The sequence below is a fragment of the Phyllostomus discolor genome, chromosome 4 (assembly GCF_004126475.2).
Source record: "Phyllostomus discolor isolate MPI-MPIP mPhyDis1 chromosome 4, mPhyDis1.pri.v3, whole genome shotgun sequence".
Taxonomy (NCBI): Eukaryota; Metazoa; Chordata; class Mammalia; order Chiroptera; family Phyllostomidae; genus Phyllostomus; species Phyllostomus discolor.
The window spans coordinates 104,532,202-104,552,964 of record NC_040906.2 but is presented as its reverse complement, the minus strand read 5'-3'; the positions used below and the strand labels follow the sequence as shown (position 1 = coordinate 104,552,964).

The window sequence follows — 20,763 nt, the reverse complement described above, 5'->3', positions numbered from 1 at the left end:
CCATCCCAGGATTCCTGGGGCCAAAACTACCCTACCCTCTCACACCGCGTTGAAGGCAACCTGTTAGTAACTAAAGGGCAAAAGAAACAGGAACGCGCGCCCCCGCACCCCCCCGCCCGCCCTTTAGGGGGTGCTTAAGTGGAAGCATTAAAGCTGACCAAGCTAAGGAAGGGGAGCGAACCTCCCGCAGTGATGAGGGCGATAGGCTCAGCTTCCTATTTCCCTAGCACAGGTCTGGTTGTCTCCCCATTCCCTGCCCTACTTTTCACCCCTCTCTTCTCCGAGCTGTAGCTTCCAATTCGAAGCTCTTCTCCTTATGGCGTGGTCCTAGCAACGCATAATTTGGACTGATATCTGGAAGGAACTAGGGAAAACGACCACCTTCCTGTCCTACAATTTTCCCTGTGGGCCCTCACAGTGTGCTCAACCTATTAGTATCAAGTTTCTCGTGTGAAGGTAAAGTAGGAGTCTTCTGATTAATGAAACAGGGAAACTGAGGCAAAAATATAGTTCTGTGTTCCAGGGACTGGTGCAAAAACAAGGAGGTACCCAGGATTCCCTCACCGCCTCTTAATCCTCCGACAGACCTGAGGATCTCCCCTCCGAGCCCACTCCCAGATCCTCGGGTCCCGCCCCACTGCTGTGCCCTCCCCAGGTTCAGGGCGGGGCCGGCCCGTGAGTCAGCCGCTCCTAGATCCAGCCGGTGAGGGGGATCGAGCCGGTGAAGGGGCTGAGTGTAGGGTCCTCTGGGCTGGTGGGGAGGCCGATACTGGAGTGAGTGGGTTGTGCTGAGGGAACCGTCCTGGCTCTGGGGAAGAGAATCTCTGCCTGTGAGAACCGCCTTCGCCGGCCCGGGCCCCTCCCAGTTCCCCCAGCGACGGCCGCTTCCTGGTCCCCGTCGCAACCATGGCTGAAGAACAGCCGCAGGTCGAATTGTTCGTGAAGGTAAGAACACCTTCTCCCACCTAGGCCATCCTCCAAATTCTTGCAAGGCAGCTCTCACCTTTCCCCAGGTCCAGCCTTACCTCCCCAACCCGTTCCCACCTTACCCCCCACCCCAACCCCACGTGCAGTCTTTGGGATGGGGGAGGGGGAAACTGGTTTGGGAGGGGAAGACTATTGACGTATGGGCAGATGATGAAGAATTCTAGGCTCAACCCTGAAAAGTTTGTAAAAGTGCAAGCTCCAGCAGCCTACAGGGCCACAAGAATAAAGGGAGGGTTCCCGGCCCCGGGGCGAATGACGGGGGACAAGCAGACAGAAGGACTGGGAAAGAAAGGGGCAGCGAGAGTCCAGTAGGGTTTGGGAAGAACAGAGGGAAACAATAAGACCTGTGGTCTTACCAGAAGATCAGAGGGTGAGGGATGTGGTGGGGTAGACTTAGAGAAGAGTGTGTGTTTGTGTGAGGCCTGCGGGGGAGGTTTTAAGAGAGAGGGTGTGGTAGGGAGCCTTGGGAGTGGAGGGAGCTCGACGGGGAAGAATTAATGGGGTGGAAGGAGACGGGAGAGTGGGCATGGACGCAGGGCTGGAGGAGTGGTAGGTAGAGAAAAGAGTCCTGGAACCAGGGGAAGTGAGAGAAAGGGAGGTGGTGAGATGAGTTTGGTTGTGGCTACCTTTGGGTTAGGTGGGAGAGGTCAGGAGAAGAGCTGGGTTAGCACATTTAGGGTTTGGGGGTTGTAGAAGCAGGAGAAAGTCACCCCAACTCTGTCCTCTGGGTATGAAAGAGGAGAGGTGGCCTCATGGCATTTGGGGATCGAAACCGCAGGCCACACACAGCCTTCACTGTTTCTGCCCTGATCCCTTCCCCACTCCCTTCTCTGGACCTCATCTCTGTGCTCTCCTTCCCCTTGGCAGCCTCCCCTGTCTTCTTGTTTGCCCATTGCCCTTCCCTTATTTTCGGGCTTCCTTTCTCTTCACAGCCCCCCTTTTGTTCTTGTCTTTTTATGTTCCTGCCTGTTTCTCCCTCTATGCTCAACTTCTCTGGCAGCCATTCCCTCTCCCTTTGCCCAGTGAAGTGCCTGGATCCACCCCCTTAGGTGTGGTCCCCACCTCACTCTCACACTTGCCTCAAGGGCTATTTTTACTCCCGGGTGAGCCTGTGCTGCAGAGATTCTGGTCCTGGGTCCTATGTGAGGATGATTAATTATCTGGAGCCAGAGGACTTGTGATGAGAGACCCCTGTAGGCAAAGCAGGGAAGATGGAGGTGGCGTTTGCGGCTCAGTCCTCAGCCTCACAGGTCCCTGCCCCCACTCCTTGCCAGGAAGGAAGCTGCTGAGGCTGGAGACACCAGCAGATGAATCACCCTTAACCTAGGGGGAGGTGTCCCTTGAGGGATGAGGTCACCACTTGCCAATTAGAGGGCAGTGCCCCACCCCTGCCCCCGCAGGGCCCTCTACATCTTACTGTCAGGCTATGAGCCCCTTGACTTCCCATCCAGCTGCCCAGGAACAGCATGGGTAGAGGTGTAGAGAACCCGAACTCTAGTGTCCAAGCCCTGCCCCACCTCTCTTGTCCTCCGGCTCTAATCAATTCCAGAATTCAGGCCTCTAGCCTATAGCTCTGGCCTCACCAAAGTCCCTCTCTAGGGGCTATTTCATGGGTTGATCTGAGAATTAAGTGAATTTTTGTATGTAAAGAACTTAGAATAGCACATAGAAAACTACATTACTGTTAGTCTTCCCTCTCTAGGATCCAGATCTTTTAATTTCTCCACAACCCATTCCCTCTGTCCCCCCCCACCCTGCAATCTGTCCTCAACTCTCTGGGGAACCAGAAGCTGGCCTTTGCAGAAAATGTTCCCACTGATTTGCTGTAGGTTGACCCAGCCCAGGGTGGAGAGCTCAGTTCTGGGGGGAGCTTTTAGTGGAGAGACTGTGTGTGTGTGTGTGTGTGTGTCATGACTAGGCAGAAAACAGCTAGGTCTGGGAGTAGGAAATGCCCAGAATGGCCTGGGAATGGGTGGGGTACACCAGGCCTAACCTGAGGTGGGGGTTGCTTTTCAGGCTGGCAGTGATGGGGCCAAGATTGGGAACTGCCCCTTCTCCCAGAGACTATTCATGGTGCTCTGGCTCAAGGGAGTCACTTTCAACGTCACCACCGTTGACACCAAGAGGTGGGCCCAACTTCTGTTTCTCTAAACACCCCTTGTGCTCACATATGCACATACACATGCAGCCACCCATTCATCCTGAATGGTTTTCCCTTCCACCCAGAGCCCCTTTCTCTTCCCACATTCCTCCATCTCCCCTTTCTGGCTCTCCCTGACCCTCTTTTCCTGTCCTGATGCCTGATCTCTCTCTCCCACAGGCGAACCGAGACGGTGCAGAAGCTGTGCCCAGGAGGGCAGCTCCCGTTTCTGCTATATGGCACAGAAGTGCACACAGACACCAACAAGATCGAGGAGTTTCTGGAGGCAGAGCTGTGTCCCCCCAGGTACTAGGGCCCTTGGAAAGGGGAGGTGGGAGCTGGGAGGCTCTGAGAGAGAGAGAGAGAGAGAGAGAGAGTTGTTGAAGAAGTGGAAAACAGATGGTGATGGGCCTGGGGCAGGGGAGCCTTGGCTCCTCTTAGGAAGAAATCTTATCCTGTTTTTCCTGTTGACTTTCAGGTACCCCAAGCTGGCAGCTCTGAACCCTGAATCAAACACAGCTGGCCTGGACATATTTGCCAAATTTTCTGCCTACATCAAGAATTCAAACCCAGCACTCAATGATAGTGAGTCTTGTGGGTCAGAGGCCTGGGTCCTAGGAGGAATAGAGGAAATTCAGATATCACAGAGATGGAGCAGATGTTGGCAAACCTTATTTTTGCATAACTCCCAAATTTCCTTGCGTTCTCATTGACTGTGACTCTTATTTTTCCCCTGGCCTCCTCTGCTGCCCCGCCCCCCCAGGACATTAGTTGGGTTGGCTGGTGACCTGTGTTTTGGCAGAACAGGGTTATTATGCATGAGAACAGTGGCTCTAGATCTAGACTACCTGAGTACAAATCCTACAGGCTGTGTGACTTTGGGCAATTCATTTAACCTCTCTATAAATCTATTTCCACATCTATAAAATGAGAATAATAATACCTACTGTGTGGGTTGATGTGAGAATTAAATGAGTTTTTGTATGTAAAGTACTTAGAATAACACAGAAAACTAAACTACATTAGTTTTTTGTTTTGTTTTGTTTTGAAGATTTCATTTATTTTTTAGACAGAGGTGAAGGGAGGGAGAAAGATGGAGAGAAACACTGATCAGCTGCCTTTTTGCATACCCCCAACTGAGGACCTGGCCCAGTGTTGACCTCTGTCAACCTCTTAGTTTGCAGTCTGGCACTCAACCACTGAGTCACACCAGCCTGGGCTACATTAGCTATTATTATTTTGGACTGGCCTCACCATTAGTATTCACTCTCTGACTTCCACCCAAAGTGGAAGATGAAGTTGAATTTGGACTATGTCGATCATCTGACATTCTTGCCAATGCCCCTCTCTTACACAGATCTGGAGAAGGGGCTCCTGAAAGCCCTGAAAGTTTTAGACAACTACTTGACATCCCCCCTCCCAGAAGAAGTGGATGAGACCAGTGCTGAGGATGAGGGCATCTCTCAGAGGAAGTTTTTGGATGGAAATGAGCTCACTCTGGCTGACTGCAACCTGTTGCCAAAGCTCCACATAGTTCAGGTGGGTGGTCATTGTGGAAGGAAAGGCCACTTCCCATGACACCCACTTCAAAAGTGATTTCTTTTTTAGGGTGGTTTCTATAGATTGCTACCAATAGTGGATGCCACCCTATTCCTTCTTAGCAGTCACTGCTGGCAAAATCATTGCTTGGAGAAAATCAATTCCACGATATAAGCTGTGGGTGTAATCAACTGGCCAAGAGTAACACATCCCAGTATTACTTTCAGGAATGCTCTTCCTGCCTTTATCACTGCCAAACTCCAGATCAGAGCAGGCTTTTCCTAAAATCAGAGCTTTAATTTTTCATAGCTTCAGTTTCTGCTTCCTCTTGTGGAAGATGAAAACTGTTGGTTCCCATAATTATAGTTTTAATTTGTGAAACATGGGCACGATGTCAGTCTGCCAAAAAACTCTGTACTGAACACCCAAAGACAAAGTTATATAATGTTTAGTCCTTGCCCCAAGTGAAAGATAGAAAGAAAAGTCACTCTGGAAATTCAAGAGAAAAAAGTAATGGTTTGCGAGTTATATCTCAATAAAACCAAGAGGAGAAAAGTAGCACCATTGGAATGAGGAGGTCTGAAAGGGGGCTGGTTATCAGTAAGTAGAGAGGAAAGGTGGAGACAACATGATATAAGACAGTGAGGAGTTAAGAAAGGCGATTGAAGATGATGATTCATGTGGGAGATAAGAATTATGGGAAAAGAAGCTAGATAGTGGAGACTCTAGAATGCTTGGACAAGAAGGCTGGGTTTTACCAGGCAGGCCTTGGGATAAAAGAAGGTCCACAGCGGGCTGTCTAGTGTGGTTTCCCTGAGACTAATAATGTTGGACCCTCTCCTCTCCCTACCCCCAGGTGGTGTGTAAGAAGTACCGTGGATTCTCCATCCCTGAGGTGTTCCGGGGCGTGCATCGGTACTTGCGAAATGCGTATGCGAGAGAAGAGTTCGCCTCCACCTGTCCGGATGATGAGGAGATCGAGCTGGCCTATGAGCAAGTGGCCAAGGCCCTCAAATAACCTCCTCCTGGGGCTCCATCACTCCCCCTCCGTTTTTCTCCACAAAGGCTCCCAGGTGGTTTCCAATTGGCTACCCAATGGACACACTGCAAAATGTCCAGTGGGAAGTGAATTCTAGAGCACTTGTGCAGGACTGCCTGGGGGAAGGAGAAGAAGGAATGGGAGATCTGGGTGAGATTTTTATTGTGGGTGGGGTGGGATGGGTAGGACAATGTATTTCCTACCCATTTATTTCAATTTATTTCAATTTATTACCTACAATTTATTTCAGTAATAAAAACAATGAAAATCTAGTGTTGTATTTACACAAAAGGGACTTGAAATGTGTTTAATACGGAATGAAGGGTGAGTGGGTGACCTTGAGCTCAGAGCAGAAACCAGAAATGTAGAAGAGGGGTGCTTGCGCTGATTTTTACCTTTTCTACTTTCAGTCCATTGTGGGTCCATGTCGCATTTGCAGACCAGCCTTAAGGGGCGGCCATATCTGGGTGGGCCCGGGCATTGCTCGCCAGGCGGGGCCAAGTTCAGAGAAGGGGGAGCGCGGCGGCGTGGAGCTGCTTGGGCGTGGCCTCGGGAAGCCCCGCCCTGTCCCGTTTAGACAATGCCCCGGAGCCGCCAGACCGTCGCGCCCCCGCCCCACAGTAGTACTTGCGCTGGTCACCCGGGACTCCTCAAAGCCAAAACTCCAGTCCCCGAGGCTTGAAGACAAGCACCTTTGTCTACCAACTCTGTCCTCAGGGGGGTTGGGACCCCAGCCAAGAACACAGAGCAGCAGGAGTAGGGGTGGCTGCTGGAGGTGAGTCTGGAGTGGGAGGTGTCCCCCAGACTCTGTTGGGGCCGGAGTCTGGGGGTGTCGGGGCCATGCCCGCACTGGACACAATGAAGGGAACAGATGTTTGGGTGCGGAGCTGAATGGGGTGGACGTCGAGTAAGATAGACCAGGAGAGAAGGGACCAGGTCGTGGAGCCTGGAGTGGTGCCCGTTTCCCGGAACCACGCCTCCTGTTTCCCCCGCCCCTCGGATTTTGTTTTAGACCTCTCCCAGTCCTCCGGGACTCGGTCTGGTTTATACTGGGTCGCACTAGGACCAGAGTGACTCTCTAGGGTGGAGAGGTTGTGTAATTCCTTAGGCTCTATATAATTCTTCCCTCCTTGTCCCTCTCTCCCTTTCTCGTTTGGATCCAAGACTTCCATTCCCCAAGCCCTCTCTCCCCAGCTGTCTCCAGTCCCACAGCTCGCTCGTCGCACTTCGACAGTACGGCTACGAGCAGCCGAGGGTTAAGGGGGCGGGGCCGCTGCATTTTTGGGGAGTGAGCGCATCCTAGCGGCTGCCAAGAGGGGCACCGGGCAGGAACCTCACGAAGCACCCCCTCCCCGCCCCCGCCCCACCCCGAAGCAGGGGCTACAGGTGTTTTGGAGATTAGGGGATCCCGGTCTTGGTCTTCGGACTTCCCCTAAAGAAGCAGACTTGCTAGGGTGCGGGTGGACTGGAGTGGGCAGCAGAGGAGGGTCTGGAAGAGGGAGAGGAGTGGGACAGGCATCCAGAGATGGCTGGAGGAAGACCTTGGCATTCTTAATCATCTCCCTATGCCCTTCTCGGCATGTCTCTGTCTCTCCCCCATTCTGTCTCTTCTCCCAGACAGGCGAAACAAAAAAGAGGAAACTAAGATCATCGCTGCCGGCCGGAAGGGGCGTCTGTGTGGATGGGATGGGGACATCTGGGGAAGGGCTGGGCCGCTGCACCCATGCCCTGATCCGCGGGGTCCCGGAGAGCCTGGCATCGGGGGAGGGTGCTGGGGCTGGCCTCCCGGCTCTGGACCTGGCTAAAGCACAGAGGGAGCACGGGGTGTTGGGGGGTAAACTGAGGCAGCGACTGGGGCTGCAGCTGCTCGAACTGCCTCCTGAAGAGTCGCTGCCGCTGGGAACATTGCTCGGTGACACCGCTGTGATCCAAGGGGACACAGCCCTAATCACGAGGCCCTGGAGTCCTGCCCGCAGGCCAGAGGTGAGCGCCAGATGGGGTGGGAGTAGGGGAAAGGGAAGAGCTGGATATCTGAAGCTTTAGGGAAGAATTGAGGGTGGGAATGTCTTGGCTCTGCTCCCTCTTCTCTTGTCCTAAGGTGGATGGAGTTCGCAAAGCCCTTCAGGACCTGGGGCTCCGAATTGTGGAGATGGGGGACGAGAACGCGACGCTGGATGGCACCGATGTTCTCTTTACCGGTGAGGTTGGGGTGCCCAACCCTGGGGCTTGACAAACAGGGAAGCAGAGTTTGGGAGACCAGGCCATCTCTGACCTTGTTTCCAACTCATTCTCTCCGCCTTTAAACCTCTTCGGCCACCCTGGGCTCAGGCCGGGAGTTTTTCGTAGGACTCTCCAAATGGACCAATCACCGAGGAGCTGAGATAGTGGCGGACACGTTTCGGGTGAGGAGTCAGACTAGTCTTGGGAAGGGGGAGCTGGACACTGAGGAGGAAGAGGCTGAGAACAGCCGGTGTTTAAGGATATTCCCTCACCTCTCTGCGTCCCTGAATACTTTCCCCTTTTCTTGCCTAGGACTTCGCGGTCTCCACAGTGCCGGTCTCAAGCCCCTCCCACCTGCGCAGTTTCTGTGGCATGGGGGGACCCCACACTGTGGTGGCCGGTAGCGGCGATGCTGCCCAAAAGGCCGTCAGGGTGAGGAGCGGTGGGGCTAGGGTGGGGAATGGCCCTTGAAAGGCGAGGCTGGGAGGCTCAGAGAATTTGCTCCAGCCCCTCCCCTTGCGAGCTGTTTATCTATTGTGAAAAATGTGAGAAAACAAGAAGTATAACCAGACAGGAAGCTGGGAAATCAGGGAAGAGGATCGATTTACAGTCTTCCAAAAATCTCCAAAGGTGACATCTGAGCTGTGACTTGAAGGATGGTTGGGGCCGACAGGTGGGGGCTAAAGAAGGGGAGAAAGAAAAAAAGGGTGGAAAGGCAGATGGCAAGGACTGCCTATGATTTTGAGGTGCAAATTATCAAAGATAGCTAAAGCACTTAGAACTGCACCTGACAGGTAGTGCTGTGTCATTACTATTCCGCCAGTGTAACTGTCCTCATCCCTTAGTCGTGGTGGGGCAGCCAGGGTCAGTTGTGGAGAGGCTCTGACACTTGAATGCTTCCTCTTTCCTCTACACCAGGCAATGGCAGTGTTGACGGACCACCCCTATGCCTCCCTGACCCTCCCAGATGATGCAGCCGCTGACTGTCTCTTTCTGCGTCCTGGGTTGCCTGGTGTGCCCCCTTTCCTCCTGCACCGTGGAGGGGGGGACCTGCCCAACAGCCAGGAGGTGAGGGAAGGCAGGAGCTCCACCACCACCAACAACCAGAGAAAGGAATCTCAGGCCTCCTTAGTAGGAGGAGCAAGGGATACCTTCTCTAGAAGCCTGAGTGGGACCATCCTGAACTGCCTGCAAGGGGGACCTCAGAGTCTCACTCCCATCTCCCCACTCCATGTCCTCCCTGCAGGCACTGCAGAAGCTCTCTGACGTCACCCTGGTACCTGTTTCCTGCTCAGAACTGGAGAAGGCAGGTGCTGGGCTCAGCTCCCTCTGCCTGGTGCTCAGCACACGCCCCCACAGCTGAGGGCCTGGCCTTGGGATCCTGGCTGGCCAGGGCCAGGGCAGCATAGGGAATAGAAGGGGAAGGAGGGTTAGACAGAGGATGGTGAATAGTTAGAAATGGGGAGAAGGCCCCAAGATAGGGGGAGGGCATAGTGTGGGAAAAAGAATAGAGGCCATTGGTTCTGTCCCAGAACTAATAAAATAGAACTGAACTTTCAGACTGGGCTGTGCTGGTCTCTTACTGGGGCAGAGGGGCAGAAGCAGGGCTGAAACCTAAGATGGGGGATAGTGCTGGAAAGGAAGGCTCTTCCAATCATCAAACCCTCATTAGGCACTTACCAAGTCATTGTCCAGCCCTGTGTCATAGGTACTTGGGCAAAAGATGGACAGGACAGAATTTCTATTGTGGGGAGCATGTACAGGGCAGAAAAGAGAGAGTATGGATAGATATCTTGCTGAATTTATCTAAATGTCAGATGTTCAGAGACTGGTAGATTACCAGTCCATCCCTAGTTGACAGGAAGAAATGACACTTGCAGGCATATTCATTTTTATTCACTCATTTACCAAGTCCTAGCAGTGATGTGAAAAGGGTCAAGGAACTCACAATTGTTGAACAGTCAGTCTGTGATGGAACAATTCACAATAGACTGTTGATGAGCGATATGAGGGGACTCCCAGGGCATCAAAATATGCATGGTGGCAAAGAGGGTCAGAAATGGCTTCCCAGAAGCTACACTCAAGAGTCAGAGTAGGTTGTGAAGAAGGAAAAGGGTAGTAATCCATGAAAAAGGAATTGCACTGGGCAAAGGCATAGGGCATTTGGGGCCTAGGGAGAATTTCTCTAAGGCTAGCATGTTGTATACATGCGGTATGACAGAAATAGGCCTGGAGAACAGGCAGAGAGCTGAAGGTTGAGGAAAGAAATACTACAGATCTGAAATACAGGCTGTCAGAAGCAGGTTAGTATTTGGGAAAGATCTGTCTGGCTTTAGGGAGGAGGGTACAAAGGCAGAAGGATGAAGTGGGGCTACAGGTAACCCAAGAAAATGAGAGTACATTCAGGTGGCAGTGCTGAGTGTGAAGAGGGTGTGGATTTGACAGTGATCTTAAAACAGAATGGCAAGACTTGGTTCATTGTGTGGGAGAGAGGGGAAGGAGGTCTCACTCCCTGATTCAGTCTCTGGCTTGGGCCAACAGTGTTGATCAAGAGAGAATAGAGGATTAAGTGTGAGGTTTGGGAGATGACTGAGTTTTGGAGATGCTGTATGCAAAATGCATAGGGCCAGGTAGGCAGGGATGTCTGAGGGACAGTTTGGAAATGCCATATCTGAAATCTGAGTTGGAGAGAGTTCTGGGTGTCATTTGCCAAGGGGAAGGCTGAGACCACTGTGGATGACAGCTTCTCAGAAGAGGAAGAAGGGAGGTAAAGAAAGGGACACATGTAGCATGGTGGAGAATACCACAGGGATAAGGAGAAAGAAAGGTCCACAAGGAAGACATCAGCATTAAAGAAAAACAGCTTAAAGAATGGAGTAATCAAAGGCCAAGCCAGATGAATGCTAAAAAATGTCCACTGGATGTGGCCATTAGGACATCACTGGCGACCTCATAGGAGTGGAGTGAAGAAGAAAATGAAGAAGGCAGGTATAAGCCCCTGCTTCAAAGAGCTCGACTGGAAGGAAGGGAAGAGGTGGGACAACGACCTAGGACTGGCTGATGTCTTAAGATGGGGAGACAGAGCTTGATGACAGGGCTTGGTAAAGGAGTCGTGGAAGTTACAGAACATGGGGCAGCTGAAGGAGCAAGATCATCAGGTCTCCTGACTCCCAGGCTGATTTCTACCCCAGGTTGCCTTCCTTATCCTGGGAGAGTCAGGGAAGGAGAGGGCAGTTATAGGGAGCCCCCAAACTTGTGATGTTTGGAGTAAGGGCTTTGCTTCAAACTACAACCGCATAGACGGTGGAGGAATCAGCAGGGACCACTGGCAACAACTGGCGAGGTCTTCTGAAGGCCGTATGATCCAGGTCTGCATACAGCAGGTTCTAAAAGATGGGGAGGAAGGCAGAAGTGTCTCAAAAGTCCGACTCCTTGACGATCCTGGCTTCCGTCTCTCTTGGTCCACCTTTCTCAGGCATTCCGGCCAGTCTCCTTCCCATCCCAAACCCTTACCTGCTCCTGGTCCATGTCCCCTGTGATCTTGGGCTCCTCCTCCTTTACTGGCCTCTGGGGCTCGGCTTTTACTAGTGGAGCTATGTGGGGGGGATAGAGCTGAAGGATTGAGAGAAGGTGACCAACTTGTCTGCTCCCAGCAAGGGCTCAGACTCAGGAATTGAGGGGTGGGGAATGTATGGGTAGAAGGAAAATAGGGTGGGGCCAGGCTCACCAAATCTGGGGAGGGGTCGAAGTGGGTGCAGGGATGAGCGCCTGTAAGGGATATATAATATGGTCTTTCAGAGCCACCAGTCTTGTCACCGTTGTTCTCCGTTCCAGTCCGCACCAACAACCCTGCAACTCTCCGGCTCTGACCCGTTTAACAATTTAGGCTTCACCGCTACGGATAGTTCCGCCCACTCTCTGATCCCGCCACTAGTTTCGCATCCAGAGCGAGAGCTCCACCCACCAGCCTGTGGCCTCGCCCCCAAGTTCTGACCCCCATTCTCCACGCCACACCCCAGAGCTCAGGGTCCAGCAAACGTACTCGAAAATTCTGGCCCTGCCCCTCCCGCCTATCACCTCGCCCCTCGGGCTCACCGGCGCTGCCACCAGACCACGCCCAATCCTCCGAGTCCCAGCACCAGCCCAGCGCCCAGCAGGAGGAGGATCAGGAGCTGGGGATACACGGACCCTGGGGCAACAGCGGAAGAGGGTGGTGAATGCTGAGGTCATTGATGGGAAGACAGACAGCTAGCTCTCCAGCTCAGGAATTCCCAGCCAAGGCCCCCCTCCTTGTCGGGGATGTGTGTCTGAATTAACTCCCCCTGCGCACGAAGGCTTCGACCTACCCTGGCTAGGCCCCGGAGTCCTGCAATCGGCCCCGTCCCCCATCACTTTAAGCACTGTACGGCTCTCCTCCTCGTGACGGCCCCTGCAGATAAATGTGCCCGAGTCCCCCGCGCTCAGGAGCAGCTCTAGCCGCCGGATACCAGGGTCCAGCACTCTTAGGCGGCCAGCAAAGGGGTGAACTGGAGACACTGTGGGGGTTCCGCTCGAAGAGGCCCACAGGATCGGGCGGCGTCCTTTGGACAGGCCCTTGCATGTTGGGAAGCTAGGCGCCCAGGCCCAGCGGATGGGATGCGAGATCCCTGAGCAGGAGAGATTCACCCGGTCGCCCGGGCGGCCGTCCAAGGGAACTAGGAAAGGCCGGGGGCAGTGGTTAGGGCAAGTCCGCAGTGCGAGAGGACTCCGCCTCCCTCCTTCTCCTCTCCCCTCTCCTCTTCCAGCATCTTGGATCTTCCCACACACATCCCACTTCCCAATCACCCCCTCCTCGTGCCTCAGTCTTTCCTCGTTTATCCCGTCTTTCCCAGGGATGCCTTACCCTGGCCTTCCCCTTGGGCCCTTGACAGCAGCAGCGGCAGCAGCTGCAGAACGAGAGCCATGGCTGGGATGTGGTGAGGAGAGGAGGCGAGTGAATCAGCGGAGGAGACTGGAGGGAAACGGGGTGGGGGTGGGGGGTCTGCAGGTCTGGGGGCTCCGATAAGAGAGGGGGCGGGGCCTCCAGCTGCCCAGTTCTCTCTGGGAATACTAGCGGGCCAGCTCACAGCCCTCAGACAATGCTCACTTAAAATTCGTGCTCGGGCGGTTTACACAAGCATTTTCGCGCACTTTAACTCCAGCAACGCAGCAGGTAGCAACATCGGGAATTCTGGATCCCAGCTGCGTTCAAATACTGACTTCGCCGTCTACTAGCTTCGTGATGCGGGCAAATCGCCTAACTTCTCTGTGCCTGTTTGCTCATCTATAAAAGCACCTACGTTGAGGATGTGAGAATTAAATACATACACTGGGAATGCATAGAACAATGGCTGACACATAGGAACAGGAAGTGCTTGCGATTATCATTGTCTGTAGTCTTATTTTAGCTCTACCTCATGTCTCTGAACCCAGGCTGTCCCTCTCAGCCACGGTGTCTCATCATCAAAATCAGCAGGGGTGTTTTTTGTGAGTGTGGACTATTTTTATTTTTATTTTTTTCCGTAATTTTTTCCCATTACCATTTATCTTCCTTATCCCCCCTCACAGTCACCACACTGTGGTCCATGTCTATGAGTCCTTTTTCCTTTTTGCTGATCCCCCACCCCCTAACGCTACTCCCCACAGCTGTCATCCTGCTCTTACGTGTCTGTTTCTATTTTGCATTTGAGCTCAGTTTGTCCAAACCAGCAGGTTTTGATTGCGGAGGCCCCGTGGAGCAGGGGTACCTGCCCCACACCCAGGACTTCATCAGCTCTCACTGAGCTGGTGCAATGGCAGAGGCCAGCCAAGCTCAAGTGGAGCTGGAATGGGGTCCTGAGAACCTTTGGGGGGCCTGAGGCAGCCCCTCCTTAGCAGGCAGCCCCAGCTCATGCTTCTGCTGCTCACAGAAGCGCTTAGTGACAGCACAGACCCTACTCCCTAAACCTATAGCTGAGCAGGGGTCAGGAAGACCAAATGGGAGCTGAATCGAGATTAATTTGGCCCCTTCCATCAAAAATCTCTGCCCACATGCTCTACCAATGCCTCCCCACACCACCGCCAAGGAACCCAAAATTGATAATCATCTTGGGCCACTCCCACTGTCCATTTCCTGGGAACCAGCAGCCACTACCACCACAGCCAGTGTAACATCACACAGGCCTCTGGTGATGCTTCTTCAGAGGTCAAGGCAGGCAGGGCCGTTGCCTGAGAACTAGGAGGGGTATTTTGGCCTGAAACCAGGACCCAAAATGGTTCACCTATACTCCCTACACTCCCTGCACCCCCCATCCTGCCCCACTTCCCCTACCGCTCTCTCTCTCCCCTCCCCCACCCAGCCCTATTTAGCCCCTCCCCACCCCTGGTCTTTTCCTCAGTCAGCTGTGCATAAATGGGGAAGGAGGTGCTACAGGAAGCAAGGAAGGGAGGACTGTTGGGGTTATAAATTCCAAAAAGACCACTCAACTCCCAGAGCTGGATCCCTGGAAATCTACTGTCAGCTGCTGCAGTTGCTACCATTCTTAGGATCCTCACGATGAAAGGCCTTCTGCTGCTCACCTTATCATCTTTGCTCTGCTGGGTCTCAGGTGAGCACTTAGGGCCCCAAGGACCATATTCACCCAATTAGGACTTTTATACCCTGTCTCACTTATCACCCTACACTACCCACTACTCAAGATCCCAAGCACCCCTGGCCCCAATTGGCTGAGCTCTCCTGTGCTTTCAGAACCAGGCTTCCCTATGACAATTGCTCCATTCCTTGCTCCATTTCTCAAGGACCCACGTTTTCATCCTTCAGACTCCTCCCCACCTCCAAGACCCACTTTTCTATCCAGCCAGGGTTCCAGGTCCCCTGATCACCACTCTGAGGTGCCCCCTTCTTAAAAATCCTGCAGTCCCGTTCCCCTCCTAGCCCCACTCCAGCACAAAAGTCTCCAGGACCCAGCTTACCTGCTTTCTCCTCTTTCCACCTGCACTCAGCAGGGCATCTGTCCTTCAAGAAACCTAGGCATCCTAAAGAAAACCTGAAGTTTCTTTTGCATCCCACCTTGACATCACTTCAGCAGGGACTTCATGCTCAGTTCCTTAAGCAGTTGCCTTTTAGCAGTTGCCTTAAGCAGGTACGCACCCCCACACCTCCCTGGGGTGCACCCTGACTCCCCCCCACCCCAGGGACACAAGTTTTCTGGACCTCTTAGAAGCTCCTAGGGAACCAGGGAGATTTTCCCAGCCTTCTAGGGAGGGAATGCCAGGGCTGCTCACCCTCAAGAGTAGGGTAAATTTTACTGAGGTACAGTCACAGGTTTCTCCACCCTTGGACCAAATCCCTCCTTCACCAAATCTAGTATACCCTAACCTTAAATTAGCTGAAGCAGGAATTTTTTTTGGGGGGGGGGATGCCACCTTCTGTACCCAGGCAGAATCTGATGATATCTCCCAGATAGTGTTACTCTCCATCAGAGAGCTCCTGGGGTGAGAGAATTTAATTCAGGTCTGATTCCTCTTCCCATGCTCTTGGTGGGCTCAGGAAGTGAATGGTAAATTGCTAAAGTTAGTTACACATGGTTTTCTTTCTTTTTTAAAAAACAGTTTCACATATTTCTTGTACTTTGTTAAAGGATTGTATTTATTTATTTTTAGAGAGGGGGAGAAACAGGAGGGAGAGAAACATCAATGTATGAGAGATACATTGATCAGTTAATTGCCTTTCCCATGCGCCAAGTGTGGGATGCCCCATCCCTTGGAGCTCTCCTGGCCAAAGCAAATGAGAAATAAGTCATCCTGAACTCAGTCTGTCATTCCAACAGGAAAGGGGGTGACAATTCCCTCTAGTGGAGATGCCCCAATCCCTTCTCTGACAATGCTTTTGTTGGGGTCAGTAGGGGAAGGGGTATACAGCATGCATGAAAAGCTCATCAATCGATGTCTAAAGGCTATGGTTACAGAAAACAGATATCTATAGATAACAATCAAGGAAACTCAGAGATCTGCCTCCAGTCAGGGTCTGTTAGACATGCTGAACTGATGTCAGAGGGTTGTTCAGGCCTGCTTCATGAGATTAGGAGTTCACTCCCTTATGCTTTGAACTTAAATATCTGGTTTATATCAACAGGGCTATACAAAGCAAAGCAACTGCAAAGGATACAATGTATTCTTCAGGCCTGATTTCCCACAGAAACCCTCAGTGCGATTATCCTGTCATGCCTGGCTCCTGCATTCCTGGCATTCTGGTGGAGACTTACAGGCCTTTTTCAAGGCCTTGATCAAGTGGGGCTACAGTCTCCCATACCACACAAAATGGTCCCCAACACCCAGGTGGGGACCTGGCCCTCAACCCAGGCGTATGCCCTGACTGGGAATCCAACAGGTGACTTTTCAGTTCAAGGGCCAGCACTCAATCCACTGAGCCACACAAACCAGGGCTACACGTAGTTTTCTTGCCATTCTCAAGTTCCAAGCCATTTCTGCATGTTTTGTATCCTCATGACTTTTGTTTTTAATATTTCTTCTTCTTTCAAATCTCTATCTGTGACCTCTTCTGAATTCTTTCACCTTCTTCCCCACCTCCTCCATCCCATGGAACTCACTTTCCATCTATCTCTAGCCTGGTGCTGTTGCTGGTAGCCCTGGCCCCTCCTGACTCATCCCCAGATGGAGTGGAGCAGAGGAAGATATTTAGTGTGGGGGCCATTCATAGAGCAACGAGTCCACCCTCATCCACTTCCACTTTCTCTCTATCACTCACCTGCTCTTCCCTGCCAGACCAAGCAGGTCAGAACACCTACTGCATTGGCTCTTCTCCACCATATCTGCTGGTTCGGCTCAGCCCCAGGTGAGTCGGACACCCCATCAACTCAGCCTGACTTGTGTCTTCCCAGCTCACGTTCACTGTCACTCCTGCTACTGGGCTGTGTGGACCAGTAGTACTGCCACCTGAAACAAGGATACAAATGCCTAACAACAAATGGGTACCTCCATAATATCCCCCCACTTTCTGGGGCTGCAGCCCAGCAACGCTGAGATGGAACAGAGAATGACAGCAATGAGAACATTTGGCCAAAATTTATTATATGTCGGGTAGCATTCTGTGTATCTCTACATGGATTGTTTCTGTTAATGTTAATGACAACCTTATGATGTGGCTGTTATTATTATACTGAGGAAATAGCCTTAGAAAGAGACAGTAACGGGCCCAAAACTTCATGGCCAGACAGGATCAGGATTGGATCAGGGGGAGGGCCTGGAAGCGCAGGAGGAAGATTAGACTGAAAAAAGATTAAAAAAAAAAAAAAGGTGGGGGAAACTGGGGCAGAGTTGGGAAGGAAGGAAGCCTGGGTGGGTACTTCATGGGGAGAGGTGAACACATCCCAGCTGCCACCACTGCCCACTCATGCCCCCGGGCAAGATGTGGGTATTCTCAACCTTCGCTGTGGCACTACTGAAAAGGCCTGTCGAGACACCTTCAACCAAACCAGTCGCAAGCTGTGCCTGACCTGTAACACAACCTGCTGTGACAAGGACAAGTGCAATAGTGCAGCCCTTCGGCCCACCCCATCCCTGGCCCTGGTCCTCCTTACCTCCTTGTCTGGCCTTGGCCTCTGTCTGCTGCACTGACACTCACTCCATGGCTACCTCTCCTCCCCACTGCCTAAGCCTGAGCCTCTCTCCCTGTGTCTCCATATCCCCTGGCTTTCAGCAATGGTCTCTCCCTAGCTCCCTGTGCTCAGAAAAACATTTCTCCAGACTCTTCACATTTCTTTAGACAGTGGACTCCCTATCCATCATTCCATCCCACACCCTTCTCTCTGCTTTTCTCAAGTTCCTTCCCATTGCCCTCCAGACTACTCCAGATCCTCCACTGGCCCCTAGATGGGCTCCCCACTTTGTCTCCTGCACTCTACCATGCCCTGCTGGGGGGGGGGGGGAGGTGGATTGGGATCTTGGCCTGAAATGGGGCTTCTATCCTGTCCCCACTGTATGGGGCTGCCATGTGTAACCCATCCCCCTGCTCACCTCTTTCTATTTTGAATAATAAAAGTCTGTATCTGGTAAGTGGTGCATTTATTGCCAGATACCTATTGTCAGAAGCCCCCTCTCCCAGAAAAATAACACCTTCAGGCCCCGCCCTTACCCAAGGATCCTTCTGGGAGTTTCCCGGGAAGGTTGGGCTGGAGCAAATACAGAAACAGGTTTTTCTGGCCTCCATCCTCCGGTCCAGTATCTGGGGGTGGCACACAGGTCTCAGTGTTTGAAGAAACTATCCTTATCTCAAATTTAGGCCACACCTCTGAGGTACTGCTAAGAAGCAGGTGCAGCCTGGTCTGAGGGCTCCCCCAAAAGGGCAGGAGAATTGCATGGGGATGGGACCCAGGACCCTCTTTCCAGACACCAGTCCTTCAGGTTACAGTCAGGCCTCACCTGGCCTGGTTACTAAGTGGACGCTGAATGTACCTGCTATCACAGGCTTACATTTATTTCCTTTCTCAATTCAAAAGGGTCCTATTGGGAGATAAGATGCAAATGGGGGACAGTAGAACCAACTCAGACAACCAGGCTTACTGATTTCTCAGGAGCCCCCCTCAGCCCACAGCCTGCTTCCCTCAGTGATCCTCATTGTTAAGAAAGGGTTAGGGTTAGGATTAGAGACAAGATCCAGGAGTAACAGGGCAGATTTTCCATTGTCTTTTGGAGTTGGGTCGGTTAAGGAGTGCATCATAATTAAGTCCACTGATGCTTGGTAACCCCAAATTAGAGCCTGAGTGCCCCCATATTATTCCTTCAGCTCTCCCTTCAACGAAAGAGAAATAGAATTTTCCAGTCGGCCCTTGAGTGGTCGACAGATTTTAGCAGCTCACGGAGGAGTTGTGTCTTCTCACCTCAGATCTTCATTCCCTTACTCCCTTTCTGTCCTCTACTCCCAGTATCCCCTCCACAATCTGGCAGGACCCAGGCAAGGGCACTGCCTACTTCAGCCAAGATACAGGTGAGGGCCAGGGTTCTTGCCATGGCCCTGTTGCACGGGGCTTGAGTGTTGCTGTCCCTGTGGGTTGTGTACCTCACATCTCCCACCAACTCTGTTTCCACTTGATTGCAATCATGAGCTGCCACACAACCTGGATGGTGACAAGGCAAGGTCACCAAGGCTGAGAGAGAGAATGAGACAGAGGCGTTAGCTTCCTTGCCCTGGGACTTGCCTCCTGGTAGAACAGATGTGATTTTAAGGAGCCCAAAAGGATTCTCTGCCCCTTGAAAAACACCACCTGCCTTGACTGGCGTGGTTCAGTTGGGTGGGCTTCCTCCCACAAAGCAAAAGGTTGCCAGTTCGACTATTCCAGTCAGGGAACCTGCCTGGGTTGTTCGTTTGGTCCCAGGGTGGGGCCTACAAGAGGCAGCCAATCGATGTTTCTCTCTCACATCAATGTTTTTCTCCCTCTCTTTCTCGCTCCCTTCCCCTCTGTCTAAAGATAAAATCTTTTTTTAAAGGATATTTTATGTATTTATTGTTTTAGAGAGAGGCGAAGGGAGGGAGGACCTGGAGACCTGGCCCACAACCCAGGCATGTGCCCTGACTGGGAATCGAACCAGCAGTCTTTTGGTTTGCAGGCCAGTGCTCAATCCACTGAGCCACACCAGCCAGGGCTAAAGATAAAATCTTTAAAAAATAAAAACACGTCCCTAAAACCAAGGGATCAAAATTAACACACCGACATTGCAACCCCCTTGATGTGATGCATTGAAAAGAACCAACGCCATGTCTGTGGTATTCTTGCCAAAAGCTCATGACCTCAGCCTAATTGTGAGAAAAGATTAAATAAATCCAAGTCAAGGGACATTCTATATAATAACTTATCAGGACTCTTCAAAAGCCTCACCTTATCAAGGCCATGGGAGACAAAGACTCAGAGCTGTCACAGGTTGGGGGAGCTAAGAAGACATGAGAGCTAAATACAGTGTGGACTTCTAGTTTGTGTCCTGGAACAACGGGCTACATTGAATAAGGTCTTTGGATCAGTTAGTAGTATTGTACCGGTTTTTTTTTTCTTTTTAAGATTCTATTTATTTATTTTTAGAGAGAGGGGAAGGGAGGAAGAAAGAGGGAGAGAAACTTTGATGTGAGAGGGAATATCCATTGGTTGCCTATCCATTGTTCATTCCTTTTGCCTGGGTCAGTGGGGCCTCTCCCTCCCACCCTCTCTGGCCCTGCTCTGCCAGCCTTATATCCCCCTTGCCTTGGACTTTATAGGGAGGAAATAGAGTCCTTCAGCGGGCACTAGGGACTCCAATGGAGACAGGGAGAGGCGCTCACGGGAGAAAGCTGTCAATATCCTCTGGAGTCCCCAACTCCTCCATCCCCAACAGTGGTTCTGAGACCCTTTCAGAGGGTCCTGAGTGATCTTCCTTTTCCAACCACATATCTGTATGAAGTCAGATTTTCTTCATATACTTCAAACAAACGAACATATCCCAATAGACTGAATGCAGAAGTAGCTATGAAAACCCAGCCATCTTCCCAGCCGTTGGGAAAGTTCTTTACCCACACCAGCCAGGCATTGCCAGTTATATTCACTGGGCACCCACTGGGCATGCCAGGTGCTGGAGAAGCAGAATAAAAGAGGTTAGGCACCTGTTCCAGGAGCTGCCGATCCAGAGGAGAGACTGGCAGGTAAAGAGAAAGATGACACTGAGTTCCAGGGGGCAGGTTGGGGGCAGAGTGGATAACACTGTAGGCCTGAAGGAAGCCCGGTGCTGAGGGAGGGAGAGAGGCATGGGAAGGGGGCAAAAACATGTTTTGTTTACATGTAGTAGGTTTATTAATTTT

General features: G+C 52.0%; 4 protein-coding genes across 7 annotated transcripts; 3 read left to right on the top strand and 1 right to left on the bottom strand.

Moving 5' to 3' along the window:
- The first annotated feature begins 690 nt into the window (after positions 1-690).
- Positions 691-5,770, top strand: CLIC1 (chloride intracellular channel 1). Its single transcript, XM_028510400.2, has 6 exons — positions 691-945; positions 3,004-3,113; positions 3,308-3,433; positions 3,606-3,712; positions 4,485-4,666; positions 5,523-5,770. The coding sequence occupies exons 1-6, from the start codon at positions 907-909 to the stop codon at positions 5,682-5,684; spliced, it is 726 nt and encodes a 241-aa protein (XP_028366201.1). The 5' UTR covers positions 691-906; the 3' UTR covers positions 5,685-5,770.
- Positions 5,771-6,261: 491 nt separating this feature from the next.
- Positions 6,262-9,421, top strand: DDAH2 (dimethylarginine dimethylaminohydrolase 2). 2 transcript variants are annotated; one of them, XM_036023826.1, is made up of 8 exons: positions 6,262-6,480; positions 6,870-6,943; positions 7,327-7,688; positions 7,804-7,903; positions 8,034-8,107; positions 8,238-8,357; positions 8,844-8,993; positions 9,172-9,421. In XM_036023826.1, exons 3-8 carry the CDS (start codon positions 7,392-7,394, stop codon positions 9,286-9,288), a joined length of 858 nt encoding a protein of 285 aa, XP_035879719.1. In that variant the 5' UTR covers positions 6,262-6,480; positions 6,870-6,943; positions 7,327-7,391; the 3' UTR covers positions 9,289-9,421. The 2 variants fall into 2 exon arrangements, with proteins under 2 accessions (XP_035879719.1, XP_028366409.1); XM_028510608.2 differs by lacking the exon at positions 6,870-6,943.
- Positions 9,422-9,810: 389 nt separating this feature from the next.
- On the bottom strand, positions 9,811-13,393 carry MPIG6B (megakaryocyte and platelet inhibitory receptor G6b). 3 transcript variants are annotated; one of them, XM_036023828.1, is made up of 6 exons: positions 12,808-13,393; positions 12,272-12,619; positions 12,021-12,114; positions 11,653-11,693; positions 11,439-11,537; positions 9,811-11,311 (listed from the first exon to the last, which is right to left on the bottom strand). In XM_036023828.1, the coding sequence occupies exons 1-6, from the start codon at positions 12,866-12,868 to the stop codon at positions 11,238-11,240; spliced, it is 717 nt and encodes a 238-aa protein (XP_035879721.1). In that variant the 5' UTR covers positions 12,869-13,393; the 3' UTR covers positions 9,811-11,237. The 3 variants fall into 3 exon arrangements, with proteins under 3 accessions (XP_035879721.1, XP_028365892.1, XP_028365893.1); XM_028510091.2 differs by having other exon boundaries at positions 11,439-11,518; positions 12,808-13,389; XM_028510092.2 differs by lacking the exon at positions 12,021-12,114.
- Positions 13,394-14,416: 1,023 nt separating this feature from the next.
- Positions 14,417-17,850, top strand: LY6G6C (lymphocyte antigen 6 family member G6C). The gene is given in 5 exon segments (XM_028510094.2): positions 14,417-14,530; positions 16,823-16,846; positions 16,849-16,918; positions 17,343-17,359; positions 17,362-17,850. Coding segments are annotated over 5 exon segments (360 nt in total). The 5' UTR covers positions 14,417-14,478; the 3' UTR covers positions 17,559-17,850.
- The last annotated feature ends 2,913 nt before the right edge of the window (positions 17,851-20,763 follow it).

Coding starts and splice junctions, on each gene's coding strand:
- CLIC1 (XM_028510400.2), top strand. CDS start 907: ATGGCTGAAGAACAGCCGCAGGTCGAATTGTTCGTGAAG. Junction 946..3,003: donor AGGTCGAATTGTTCGTGAAG/GTAAGAACACCT, acceptor GTTGCTTTTCAG/GCTGGCAGTGATGGGGCCAA. Junction 3,434..3,605: donor GCAGAGCTGTGTCCCCCCAG/GTACTAGGGCCC, acceptor GTTGACTTTCAG/GTACCCCAAGCTGGCAGCTC.
- DDAH2 (XM_028510608.2), top strand. CDS start 7,392: ATGGGGACATCTGGGGAAGGGCTGGGCCGCTGCACCCATGCCCTGATC. Junction 7,689..7,803: donor GTCCTGCCCGCAGGCCAGAG/GTGAGCGCCAGA, acceptor TCTTGTCCTAAG/GTGGATGGAGTTCGCAAAGC. Junction 8,108..8,237: donor TAGTGGCGGACACGTTTCGG/GTGAGGAGTCAG, acceptor TTTCTTGCCTAG/GACTTCGCGGTCTCCACAGT.
- MPIG6B (XM_028510091.2), bottom strand. CDS start 12,868: ATGGCTCTCGTTCTGCAGCTGCTGCCGCTGCTGCTGTCAAGGGCCCAA. Junction 12,620..12,807: donor GGCCCAAGGGGAAGGCCAGG/GTAAGGCATCCC, acceptor GGCCTTTCCTAG/TTCCCTTGGACGGCCGCCCG. Junction 11,694..12,020: donor GTGGTCTGGTGGCAGCGCCG/GTGAGCCCGAGG, acceptor TATCCCTTACAG/GCGCTCATCCCTGCACCCAC.